This window comes from Plectropomus leopardus, chromosome 13, assembly GCF_008729295.1.
Source record: "Plectropomus leopardus isolate mb chromosome 13, YSFRI_Pleo_2.0, whole genome shotgun sequence".
In the NCBI taxonomy this organism is placed as follows: domain Eukaryota; kingdom Metazoa; phylum Chordata; class Actinopteri; order Perciformes; family Serranidae; genus Plectropomus; species Plectropomus leopardus.
In genome coordinates this window covers 6329398-6343784 of record NC_056475.1, presented here as the reverse complement: position 1 = coordinate 6343784, position 14387 = coordinate 6329398, and the positions used below count along the sequence as shown (strand labels likewise).

The window sequence follows — 14387 nt, the reverse complement described above, 5'->3', positions numbered from 1 at the left end:
AGCACAACAGTTATGTGAACTCGTAGTAAAGCTTATTGTGCCACCCAAGGCTAATACTGAAGCTTCCAGGAATGGCAGTGCTCCAGCACAATCACAAGTCACGGCCAGACTACGGAGCGAGCTGCAGTGTTTATTTAGATCAAAAGGCGGAGCGTTCTCTACACGCAAATACGCCGCTCTGTACAAAGACGGAAACCTGTCACTCAGACAGAGAAGACTTCCTGTCATGTTCAGGGGATTAACATAAGGAGCTGACAGCTACATCTAACGTTCTGGGACAGGTGTATTCATCATAAATCACAACAGAAATGTCTGTTTCAATCTGTTATTACTTTCACTGCCCATATACACCTTTCAATCTATTGGGATGTTGGCGTCCTTGGCTGACATTACTGTCTTTGAGAGACTTAAGCAGGCTGAGTTTCGAAGAAAAAGTAAAAATACTGGTATCATATTAAAGCAGAAGATGTAAGAAATCCATTAACCAGGGTCTGTTTTTTCATTTTCCATGTTAATATATCACTACAGGTTCATATACTTCTTGCAACCTGCACAATTTATAAATTTATCTCTTTGTGAATGCAATTTAACCCTACGAATTTATGCATTTATTTATTAAAACTGACCTATATAATAGAAACACTTTGGGATATGTTAATGATTGTCACTATATTGTGTTTTTAACATTTGTTTACTTCTCTTTTTCTCGGAATAACAATGAAAATTGTTACAGAAATTGATGTTCGGTATTTATGCCTCCCCACTGCATGTGGCTTCTCTTTGTCATAAAACTCTTTGCCTCATTAAGGGCTAGTACCAAAAAAATTACATTAAAATCATTATTTCTGCAAGTCCAACAGTGTGCGGGAGTTTTTCTCTAAGTTGTATTCTGCTCGCCCCTCTTCTATGCACCTATATGAAAAAGTTTTTGTTGTTTTGGTCGACAAAAGGTCCATCAAAATTTCCTGAGGCCATAATGTGGACATAAAATTGTTTTTTTTGTTTTTTTGTCTGACCAACAGTCCAAAAAACAAAAAACAATCTATTTACAATCACATAAGTCAAAAGTAAACGCACTTCTTTCTTCTTTTACATTTTCAGAGTCTTCAGATCCAACTGACTTAAGGCAATTTCTCAGATTTCATCCCTCTGGATTCACAAAAGGCTTTACACAACTTTTTTTCCACACATGAACTAGTACCCCTTAGATCTGTAAACACACTTTAATGTGTAAAATCTGTGCAGTCAAACATCAAAACTTATTTTAGTTGAGAATTTAAAATAAATCTCAAGCCAAAAATGCAAGCAGCAAGCATTTACTTTTCCCAAAAAGACTTGTGTTCACAAACTTTAAGTGATACAGTCAGTGGATTCATTGCTGTGTTTGCAGACTGTGTTGACACTTCGACAACTTGTGACTCTAAAGTGGAAGTTACTGGAGCCACATATCCTATTTGTAATTACCACGAAAAGACTAGAGGGGAGATTTTCTTCCAGTCTGCAGCTTGTATTTACAGTAAATCTTACATGACATGATCTGACACCACATTAGGAAATGTCACCCCTAACCACCGCCAAAGAAATGATTGTCAAAGTCAAACACCGGGACTAATCTACGGGAACACGAAGCTTGTTCAAATACACTTCCACGTCTGCCGTGCTGACAATGAGAAACAGTCCTGAACTTTGAGAACCCTGAGCCAGACTCGCTGAACTGCAGCAGGAAAAGCAATCCCACAGCTGAAAACAATATTGCACCGAGAAAGATTTAAGTGTTGGCCGATTGTAGAGGAGGAAGCTGGGACTGCCAGAAAGGAGCATGCATGTCTGAGTCCTTTAGCAGATTTGTAGCACCAGGACAGGAAGCAGAGGAGATACTGGAAATATGCTGAGCGCTAAAACTGGTTGTATTTCTTCAGTCTCTACTGGACTGACGGCAGACAAATCCTTCAAATGGAGGCTAACAGTCCAATGGAAAAGACTGCTGACAAATGACAAACGGCACATGATATATGTTTGAGTTATATTGTCCATGATAATACCAGTATTATTTTTAAAATTACAATAAAATTTCTCGTGATACCGGCAATATTTTGACTTGTTGACATAACAGTGTCATATCCATGGATACGGCAACAGCAAACATGGCTGAAAGTGAAAAGTCTACCAGCTAGGAGTGACTTCAGCAATGTGGATATTAGTGGCCTTTGTATCCTCAATATTTCATTATCAGCCTTGACTTTTCAGACTCTTTTTGTAACTTAACACTCAGACTAAACTGTCAGCAGCTCCAAGCAGCACAGTGTCTCTCTCCCTCTCCCCTCTCACAGGAATCTGTGATATCAGGTTATTTTTTCATAAGCCTGTCGTAAATAAACCCACATGAGAATACATCGAAATGTTACTGTTGACCAATCAAGCACATGTATTAGCATTTAGTTGTTGGAGCAGACTTGACGGGAGAGGGCAGAGAGGCAGGGCGGGCAAAGACAAAAACAAAACAGGCAGAGAACGGAGCACCAAGGCCACGGTGGCTGATGGGCATACGATTTTCAGAGGGGCATCGAGGCCAGACAGCAGGGCAACAAGGGTGGCCTCTGGTGAAATTCCTGCCCTGGTGTGCACGCTGTTTTGACGAATGAACTGGGTTAAATCATCCATTCACATCAGCATCTGCTCAACTAGGAGTAAAGTTTGAGCACTCCTTAGAAGCAGTTGATAGCAGAGAAGACAAAGAGGTTGAATTCACAGTAAGTATCCTAACATAGTTAAGGTGACACAGCTCTATTAACACTGCTATCACTTCTTCAGACCTTCTGTGAGATTATACAATCCTCCCTGCAAAGCCCCGAGCATTTTGTACAACAGGGGAGGTCTTGCCCCCCTCGTGGACATGTGTCATCTGCCATATGTGGACAAAATGTGTAACTACTTTCCTCTGTTCAAATTTGTATTCCTCTTAGAGGAATTAAAAAGGCCACCTTCAGTGTAACCTTTTCTTCATTCAGAAATCTCATTCTCTTTCTGCGTGTCAGTGGAGACAACTTATTAAGCGAGAGATATATTGCCATTTCATGAAAAGACGGCCAGAATTAGAGGAAATGGATTATAGCGTTGTGGCACCACAGAAAGACAGGAGCGTACCACAGTGGGTATCGTCACATGTAGGTGATAAAACCTGATAAAGGTGTTAAATAAAACTCAACTGACAACAGAGCCAACATCCCTCCCTGAGGGGGGCCATGACGTGGCCATTCCTCTCGAGCGATGATATACTATTGTGCATCTCATCCGTTTTACAGGTGTTTTTCCTACAATGCAAAGCTTGTGAAAATGTTCCCAAGTATGACTCACAATACCACAGGCAGTAGAGAAAGCTATTTCAAATCAAAGGCACTGTGGCATCTGTGTGTGAGGTGCCGTGCATGAGAACTGATTTCATACCAAACATATGTGATCCCCTAATGTGGAGACAGATTGCTTCCCTGCTGAGCATGGTTACAGAGCTCCATGATTTTGGAAGAGAGCTGGAAGACGGCCATGAAATCGCCAAAAATTCTTGGATTCCCTTCTCTTCTGCAAATTCTTTGCTGTTATGAACATATTCTGTGTAGATGTCATGGGTAAATTTCTCTGAAATGATTTGCTGCAAGGAAAAGGTTTTTTTTTTTTTTAAAGAATCACTATGAAGTTACAATTGCAAAAAAAAAAGTTTCTACATTTTGGAAATATAAAGTCAAATAACTAAAGTATCTTCACTATTAGGGATGCATCAAACAATTAGCCAATGCCAATGTGTGGCAGATAAGTTGATTTCGTTTTTTTGTTTTGTTTTGTTTTTTGCATCTTTGGTTGTGCATCCCTTTGTATCATTCTGTGTCCTCTCCCCAGCAGTTTGTCTCTCGCAGGTTAGAAAATTGATCTGTTAATCTTTTCTTTCTGATCAGATCACACTAATATATGAGAGGAGCAGCTGTTTCTAAGTGAAAGCAAACTTTTGGACCCAGTTAAATGAACTGTTTCATTTCACTTTCAACCTTTCCAACAGTATATACATTCAGTATATTGTTTTTTTATAATGGTTTGTTTGTTTCCCTGGTGCAAAATAAATAATCAAAAACAATCTTAAAAAAAACATTGGGACTAGCTATCAGCTAAATTGCTATTTTCAACATCCTTGTCGGTCAAGATTTTCAAAATCAGTGCATCCCCTATTCAATACGCTTGACCTGTGCCTACATATATACTGTATGTGCATCATACATTGTCATCACTTGAAACTTCAAATGAATAGTTAGCACATTCAGTCTAATTATTCTGTGAAACGTCATCGCACTTCAAAACTGCACACCAAGCCAAGCAGGTGGTGGACTATTTCAGACAGAGATTACTTTCCATCATTTCCAAAGATACACAAAATGAAGAGCAAAAGATCACACTACTTAACTCCAAGAAGCAGATGGGCTGCATGTATGTATTCGGAAGCTGTTTAAATATAACCCATGCCGAGAAGACTTGTCTGACACACACACAGCTTAACTATCGGAGATCAAGTGTTTTGGAGGAGTGGTGCTCAGAGCCTTGAATCAGGCGGGGAAGGTTTTGTCTCACAAGGTCCTCACAGACGTGAAATAAATGGCACGCCGCCGTCTGCCACTCAGGATTCAAGTCGATCCATGAACCCAAGAACCTATAATACATGTTTTATTTACTGTGCTTAATCTCCTCTCTTAAGGAATGGGGCTTTTGAGTTGACTGAAAACCAAGCGAGGGTATATTCGATGTGGTAAATTGATTTCTATGAAGGCATTCACCTCAGGGATGAAAAAAGGCATGCAAGCTTTCGTGATTCAGATATTTCAAGTTTCTGACACAAAAGCCTGCCAATAAAAAGGGTTTAATGCATTGTGTACAAGTAGTGTGCTCCTTTTAGTAGGAACTACCAACTCGCCCTGAAGCTCCTTGGGAGAGGTCTTGCGTATCACGCTACTTTGAGGGAACCGATGCTTCACAAAAGGTTCCTTTCTCCGGTGATGAAGGACAGCATCTTTAGAATTCACTCCACAAAAGCCAACCATGAGCAAAGTTACAGCTCCGAGCATCGAAGGGATTCAAGCAAAGATTGGCCTCTATTTCAAACACTGTTATTGTCTAACATTCTTCAAATCATTCTTCATTTTTAAAAAAAACCTTAAAAAAAAAAAAAACATAAAAAAAAGTAAAGTCCAGGATTAAATTTCAAATGTAGCCACATAACCAAAACAAAACACAGAACATCAAAAACAGGGCTGAAACAAGGCAAAATAAAAGCTCACAGATGGCAGCAGGCCAGATGTTAAAAATACAGGCCCCAAGATATTAACTTCAGTTTACCAAAGGGCACAAACCATGCTAAACTTTGAAAATAAAAGTCTATAAATGGTAATATGATCACATTTAAAGTTTGTTAAAACTTTAAATAGCCGTGCCGCATTGAAAACTTCTTCACTGCTCAGATCTGCTCCATTTTTAAATTCCACTACCCTCAATACTGTTATCAACAAACGCAAAATAACGATACTTCTCTCTTACATTTTGCAATGTGTGATACTTAACAGACTTTCACCGACGAAAAACATTCAAATGTCAAAATGCTATGTTCTTTCAGGACATTAATGCTTGCATTCAACTCTTTTTTTTTTTTACTTTGCATGTTTTTAAAAGTACAAAGCATGTATTCTTTCTTCAGTCTTTTAGATAATGTATTCCAACTCCCACCTTTAACAGTATTACATTTCAGTTCCTGCTTTTTAGCAATGTCTTTCAGCTCTTAGCAACTTTAGGTGGAGCAGCTCAACTTCCATCTCTGTCAGTTTAATAATTCAGTTTCCACGTTTTCGGTTAGTACAATGCAATGCATTTGAGCTTAAAGATTCCTGTATTTTCAGCATTGCTTTGCAGCTTCAGCTCTCCATTCACACACATTTTCTTCAGGAAATGCATTTTCTAGTTAAACATATCTTCCCTCCCAGCCACTCTATAAGTGACACGCTCATAGGCTGCCGTCCTGCTTAATACCGCTATACATTCTTTAAAAGTGTTCAAGATGTGGTTTTGTTTTTTTTTTTTCCCCAGTAGCGTAGAGTTATCCCCCTCCCTGTTATCATAGCTAAATGCCACGACAAATTCTTTCTTTTTGACATTTCAACATCAAACACTGTTTTCATACAATTGAAGAAATTCAGCTTTGGCTTATTCTAACAATTACATACAGCTAATCAATTAAAATGGAGTGACAGGCCCACCTGGAAGATCTGTGGGTGTAATTAAAGAACAAGGCCACGAGCGAAACAAGGACCTGCCTTTCCAGAAACAGCTTCTTCTTCTTATTGTTTCTAGTAGGTGGTTGCCCTGCTGTTCAGAGAGCACAGATTGGTTTTAGCCTTAAGCCCATCTGTCACTGAAAATTTAAAAAAAAAAAAAAAAAAGAAAAAAAAATCAACTTGCCAAAGGGTGCCATGCTGCAAACGGGTTTTTACCATTTCCTGACGCCGACGGCTAATGCCACAAAAAGCTCTTCCCTTAAGCAGCGACTGAGAGCAGCTAGCTAAAAATAAAAACCATATGGTTCATGGACGTGAACACAAACAAAAGTGGCAGGTGAAGCAACAACAATGCGACATCCTGACATCACTGGAATATAGAACGAAAACAGAATAACTAAATAGCAACACTGACTCATTTGCAGTCACAAGGTGTTGATGCATATGGACAGGCAGCGAGGTTTCTATCACAAATGTTGCAGTGTTTTCCATAAAAATGAAAGAGAAAAAAGGACACCTCTTCAAACACAGCGACGGAGCAAAGGCTTCATTTTCTACCACATGTAAATCAATTAGGCAAGAACATGAGAGGTGGTGTGTCACACTGCTGCTTTGTCTGCTCTCTGTCCAGTGTCTCCTCTCAGAGATAGGCCGGCGCTGGGAAGGCTGCCAACAACATACAAACCATGACTGGGCAAACACTGCTCCACCGGCCGTGTTACGCAGCTGACTGCAGACGCAGCTCCAAGAAATCAGCGGCACTCAATCACAACTTCCATGTAACACTGTTAGTCATATCTATTCAATCCATTTATCCAGGTTAACCACAATTCATCCTTTCAGGATGTCAGCTGCAAGCTTTCCCTCAGGATATTATTTAGCCAAGGTGGTAAACCACCCAGCTCTCACGACCAATTTATAAAGAAGGAATTACCTATTAAGTGTATGACATTTAGTGTGTGAATTACTGCCTCTGCTCCGTTCTCTGAAGGTTAATGTTTTTAGAGCTGCAATAATTACTCGGCATAACATTTATCAGAAACTATTTTAATAATTGTTTTACTGTTTAAGTTATTTTTCAAGCTTCTAAAATTTGAGAATAACCTGCTTTCCGTCGACTAGCATTCCAGTAAATTCTTGTTATCTTGTCTTGTTTTTCAGTTGGTCTGAAAAACAAGACATTTCGACACATCCCCTTGTGCTCTCGGATGGATGGCCATTTTTTACTGCTTTCTGCTGTTTTATATACTTATTGAATAATTAGGAAAACCAAAATTTATTTCAAGTATTAGTGGAGATGTTATAATTTATGGCTGAATCGGCTAGGTCACAAACTGTCTCAGCACCAACTAAAATCTGTCGTGGCACTTAAGCCACATCCACACTAATACATTTTCGTTTAAAAATAGCATTTTAAAACAAAATCGATTTGCATACACACAAGCATTTTAACACTGCTTTAAAAATAGTCTTCATCGATACTAACACACTTGAACACGCATTTCACATGACCATTCACGTAAACTGGGCATGCACGTACCGGTTTAAACAGGAAGCAGATCGCCTACTCTGCAGCTGGTTTATTGATTCCAGAAAATACTACAGATATGGTGTAAAGGACAACCAGAGATGTCTTTGCTTGGACCAATAATGATGCAGTGGAAGTGTTACTGAAAGAAATGAGTATAAGGCGGTCAAGGCGGGAAAATCAAATACGGCAACATATCAGAGCAGTACCTAAAGTATTATCCTACACAAAAAAGGATAAAATCGCAAAAGGTATGTAAACCTAGCCATAATTTTTGACTTGACAGACTGATAAAAGACCCTATCCGAAAGTGTACTTGTGTGTCTGAGTCTTTTTTAAAAGGCTCATTTGCTTGAATAAACCAAGTTTTCAAACTAAAATGGGATCAGCAGCGTTTTAAAGGTCTCTGTTTTAGGAGCTCCAAAATGCCAAAATAGTGTGGACACTAGGAATAAACATAGCAGTAGCTAATGGTACCAAAAAGCTAGAATCAAATGTATGATCAGTCTCATTATCTGGTCTTCCTCTTCTTTAAAAAGCTATGGATTTAAATTAAAAAAAAGAGCTGCTTGTGTTTTGACAAAGTTGAACTTTTTCAGTTTGGCTTCTTTTGTTAAATGACAGGAAACGGTTTTGAAAAAAAAAGTTACCTAAAAATGTATTGTTCTGTTATCCAAACCGGTCAATTATTGTATTAGCACTACTATCAAATGATTTTTAAACAATAGGCAACTCTACACCCCTCCTAAATGCTGATGTACTTTAAATGTGAGAAAACATGGGCATATGATAGAAACCTAGCTTTAAAACGCTCTTATCAGCAAACGTGCCTATCTGAAGTGTCCTTGAGCAAAATCCTTAATCCCCATCAGCTCCAGGAATGCTGCTCTGCACCTGACCTCTGACCTGAACGTGGAAGAGAACGGACGAAGTAAAAGAGGCAGATTTCCCCTCGAGGCATCAATGAAGTGTCAGGTTTAAGCTGAGGTGGCCGCTGTAGCGCTGTCTTAGCTTATACGGAGAATGACCGATTGTAGTGGCATCTTGATAACAAATCCCTGAGAGGCTTTTATTTCATCAACCTGGCAGAAAACTGAATCGTTATCTCAATAGCTTGTTTACACCGTTATGCGTGAGCCAATATGTACGAAAATATGATTGTGAGGTAAGAAGAATGAAGAAGAATAGATTCATTACAGCACTGTATTCTCCCCAGAGCAGTCTTAAAGTCCATGATATTGCTTTTTCACACCTGGGGATTTGTCTGCTTAGCTGTTCATCCAGCAAGTCGGCTGCATTTCTCTTGAGGTATTCTCGCAACTTCTTTACAGTGTGACAATGAGAGAGCAGTTTAAACTGCTAGGCTGAGTGCAGCAAGGCCTACTGTGTGTGTGTGTGTGTGTGTGTGTGTGTGTGTGTGTGTGTGTGTGTGTGGGACTCGAGGTCTCTGAGGCCAAGAGCCTCTGTAACCATCCTCCCGAGGCAGCCGGCCATGCGCCAAATCTGTTACCGCAATTACTTTTGACAGCAGCGCCTTCATTGTCCAGGAAGGTGGGCATCCCTGCGCTAAGCAACGCTGACCACGGGCGCTAGCGGGATTTGTGTAGGCAGAGTATTGCAGAGCACTTGCTCCGCAGCCTTGGTGAAGCCATCAAGGAGAGTATATTCTGTAGTGCACACGTAGGCGTTTCTTTTGTGTGGTAATGAAATTGAGGCAAGTCTTAGTGAAAATGAGTAGGAGAGGGGAATATATTGTGTGAAATGCCTGAAAGGATGCAAGAGACGGTAATGCAGTAAATATGGAAAGGATTGCACTCTGCACTCATTCCTATAAGTCTCTTGTAATGTCGGCTTCCTGCTGGAAACAGTGCTGCTGCTGCTGCATCAATAAAAAGAAGTCTGATATTAAAGGAGGATTAGTGTTTTCGGAGTTCAACTAGATCACTGGGACATGTCAGGAAATCATCCTTGGGATGTTTGATTTGGATTTCGTACACTTTGCAGCGCAGACGTCAGTCTATGTAGGACAGACTATGTAAGAGCCCTCCCACGATGAAAGAGACGACTTTGCGCACACACAGGAAGAAATCAAAAGGAGATGCTCGACAGTTGTGTAATATGTTGTGGGTCTGTAAGAGTGAGCAGTGATGAATGAGGGTTTGAGCTCAGACTCTGCAAAATTCACATGTTTTTGCTTCTTTGTGGTGCTCAGTTGTGTGATTTTCACTGGAGTCTGGGCTTGGGCATTATTACAGTATACCAGGATATTTGTGAATCAGGAAGGTATGTTTTCCAATGCCGGTATAAATACAGCTCAGTCTCCAGTCTCTACTGGTGAAACAGGCACCTAGTGGTAGAGGAATAAGTTACAGGAATGTAAAACAGACAGCTGCTAGCAATGTTTTTTACATCTAACTTGGCAAATTAAGGATTTATTTTGACCAAACCGGAGCTTGTGATTGTTGAAACAGTGGACTTACTAACTAGATTACTAGCAAGAGTAGCCAAGACAATATGGCTGAGTTTCATTTTGTTATGGTTGAGTTAAGATGAATGAATGAGGTGATTAGGCCTTTTCAGTTTTCTGTGACTGAGAGAAAGCTGAATACAAAATGTGCGCAGTTGTATTTCTATTTTTAATAAGGAAAATAGGTGTAAGAAAATTACTTCTGACAACATTTTGTGGATTGTGTATTTACAGTATTTTATGTGTTTGTGTATGTGCAGTTAGCGCCGCATACTTGCATGGCCGGCTGCCTCAGGAGGATGGTCGCAGAGGCTCTTGGCCTCAGAGACCTCGAGTCCCACACACACACACACACACACACACACACACACACACACAGGAGGCCTTGCTGCACTCACCCTAGCATTTTAAACCGCTCTCATTGTCACACTCACATGCTAAGTAAAGAAGTTGTGAGAATACCTCAAGAGAACTGCAGCCGACAAATCCCCAGTGAAATTTCAGGAGGGTATGAAATGATTAGGTATCGTCCAAGCCTACTGGAGTCTGATGATATTTATGTCTGCTATGGTTAATATTTTAATGTCATATATTGTGGATACTGCATTTTCCTGTAGTCGCTTGTAAAGTGCCTGTGATTGTCAATACTGAACTTCTAGTAACCTTCACGTATAAAAATGCCAAAAGTACCATAACATTCCTGCAGGGGGGTGCACTTTTTTGCCAAGACATCTGTAGATACTCCTCTAAAATGTGTAACAGGATTAGGTATGTGTGTGTGTGTGCGTGTGTGTGTGTGTGTGCCCATCTTCCAAAAAAATGTCCAATAAGAACAGCAGCTACCTCTGCAGTTGCATGTTGCAAAAATTTGGCACCATCACTTTTTTATGCAACACAATTATGATCCTTAAAACCCTACTGGATGGGGGGGGCAGGGTAGGGGAAGGGAGAAGGGAGAAGAGAGGAGGAAGGAGGAAGGAGGAGGCTCACTCACCATATGAAAGCGCAGCCACACAGATGAGGAGAGTCCATCTGCAATCCCGTACACCTGACATGGTAGAAATCCCAGCAGGCGGATGTTAAATCCCAGTTGCTCCAGTAGCCGATGGTTGTTAAATAAAGCTCTCTGCAGGTGTTAGCCTCCACGCGATGCTGTTGCAGTTCTTCCGATGCTCCTAACTTGGATAATGCGCAATATAAATATATATATATCTGTCCTCAAAAAACGTGAATGTCCAGCAACAGTCTTTACTGTCTCTTGGCCAGCAGCAAACCTAAGGCACGGCCAACCAAACCGCGGGCTTCTCCAAGCAAAAAGCGTTTTTTTAAATAAAGTTACAAGTATCCTGCTCCAAATTGGACAACTGGGGGAAAGAGAGAAAACCGGAGCTCCTGAAACGGATCCAAGTCCTTGCGCGAGACCCGATAAATGTCCCCAAAAATCATAAATCAGTGGGCATCAGTGGAGAGATGACGCGCGCTCTGGCTTAAAACACAGGAATCCTGCGTGCTCACCCCAAAAGGGTTAGACTAGAGTAAATAACAAGCAGAAGAGAAGGAGCAGAAGGGTTTGTTTGTGTGATTAGTCATCTCCAATTAAGAATTCAAAAACTGAAATTCCTTGCGCAAATCGTGGATGGAGAGAAGGGCGAAAAGGCGACGGGCTCCGCACCGCTTTCAGCCGTCACTGACTTCCCCGGTTTCATTTAAAATCCGAGAGAAGAAAATACATTCAGAGATACTAAAACGGTGAAAACTGCACCCTTTAAACGAGCCAGAAAGGTCCGGGTTACAGCCCGCTTTCAGGATTTCCAGTAGTTCACCTACCGCAGCGTGTTGCGACAGTCACTCAGTTTGGGAATTACCGAGCAAAAGAAAACACATTTAAAGAGCAGAAAAATCCGGAAAAGTCCCGCTCACTTTTCTTATTCCGCTTTACTTTGTCATGTTAGGACAGAAAGCCCGAGCGGAGCATGGTCGGTGCTGCTTACCGGCAGTCTGAAACACAGCCAAGTCCGACCAACTCTCCGGTTTTGTGTTTTAATCCAAATTATTCGAGCTGACGGCGGCTGTCGGTGATGTTTCCACCGGAGACGGAGCTCATGTAGCGGCTGTCTCCTCCACAGCTGTGTCGGTCCTGTTTTTAACTCCTCTCCAAACTAAATGTGCTCTGCTCACCTTAAAATGTTACACAGCCGCAGCTCGCGCGCGTCAAGCTAGCGATACAAAAAAACATATCCTGTATGAATTTTCAAAGTAAAATAAAGTTAATCAGCAGCTTGTATTTGTTTTAGTTTGAGGAAATAAAGATTAAATATATAAATAAACCACCAATAAAATCGTGTTATTGTTGGGGGGTTTTTTAAATGACCCCCCACACACACACACACTTTTCCATTGCAGCATACAAATATGTATCCCATGCTTTGTGTTTACATTTAATTAGTAAATAAATAAATTAGCATTTTTATAATAATAAAGCTGCTTATCATGTATCCCCCACCCGTGGCGACTCTTCAAATAAATTAAAAAAACACTAATAAAAACCGACCACAATATTGTTATAATTATTATCTTATTTGGTCAACATCGTTATTGTTATTCCTATTAGTAGTAGTAGTCGTGGTAGTAGTAGTAATAGCAGCAGCAGTAGTAGTATTGTTTATTTGTTTATTTTTGGTAGCTAAATTAAAATACAATGTCAACAATGGTTAATGGATGTTTACATAACAGAACTACACATATTATTATGATTATGCTGCAGGTGATGATGCTGATTACGCTGCTGTTTATAACTTACTGAGCTGTTTGTCAATTACACTGTTTTGCACAAAAGTGAAACAAATACCTAAATTCTAAGTGAAGATAATGCAATTAAAATATCAAATTTTAAAAGCATTAAAATGCGAGTTTAAGCTGACGTTTAAGAAATGGCTTAATACTGAAATTATGTTCAAAATGGATTGCGGAGAATCCTCAATTTATCGTCACTAATAGCATCCACACTGCAGCCTTTAAAGACTTAATGAACTTAATCAAAAACTATTTGAAGTAGCCTACTTTTTTTACTGGTATATTTTAGATTTAAAGTTGCCGTGCGTGTATTTTCTTGATCTAGAACTCTGGCATTATTTTAAAATATGTGAAAATATAGATATTTTTGTTAAAAAATATAAAATTATCTTTTATTCTACCTTTAAATTACAAAATTTGCATGGTTTAATTTTGAAAGGGAATACGGCTGATGTCCGGTCTTGTCTATATTGGGCGTTGTGAGCTTGTCGTGGCTCAAACCGGGCATCTCAGACAAAAATTAATCACGTGAGTGGCTTACCCGCCTCCTCCTCATCATCAGAGAGGAAAATATCCTACCGAAGAAAAAGGCTGCACTCCTGCACAGTCATGGCTTCACTTTGTGTTTGTTGGGAGGCAATAAGAGGGTACAAGCAAAAGTAATGTGTGATATGAAGCGTCCTGAAACCTAAGATTTTTAGGCATTAGAGACTTCTTACAGCTAATATGTTCACCTGACAAACACAGGTGCAATTTGTTATAATAACCTAACAATGGCTGCATGCAATTTATGTGTGCCAGTGTTCTTGTATTGTACATTCTGGCTGACTGGTGCACCCAAATGGAGTTATAGGTTGCACCTTTGGTTTTTCTATTGAGCCACAATGATGCCATCAGGGGTCTATTGTGATCTTAAATAAGTAAGCTAATGGGTCAATTATCTATCATAAAGCCCTGTTCAGACACAGTATACATGTTGCAGGCTTACATATAAGTGTCCATTATGTAAATGTTCCATAATGGCTTTTTTTATTTATTTATTTCTGAACAGACATAATAATAAAGGAAGAAAGAAGAGTGTTTTCCACTGTCTCACAGGCTGCATTAGTTAAGGGTTTTAAAATGTATTTTGACGTTGTTGTTACACACTTTCATCTATGCAGATTGCATGGAAGAAAATATAAGGAGTGAGTGCTTGTCTGTTTATTATTGTGGTTCTACATGTTTTGTTTTGTTTCTGTTTTTGTAAGATTTATGTTTTACAGACTGATCTAACATATGAAAAATCTCATAAATG

General features: G+C 39.8%; 1 protein-coding gene across 1 annotated transcript in view; it reads right to left on the bottom strand.

The window, feature by feature from the left end:
- The window catches only part of tmem132e (transmembrane protein 132E), a 444092-nt gene extending 431647 nt beyond the window's left edge, over positions 1-12445 (bottom strand). Inside the window, exon 1 of the mRNA XM_042499185.1 lies at positions 11292-12445. Coding sequence (XP_042355119.1) covers positions 11292-11352 — 61 coding nt within the window. The 5' untranslated portion in view covers positions 11353-12445. The remainder of the gene's footprint in view (positions 1-11291) is intronic.
- Positions 12446-14387: the final 1942 nt, after the last annotated feature.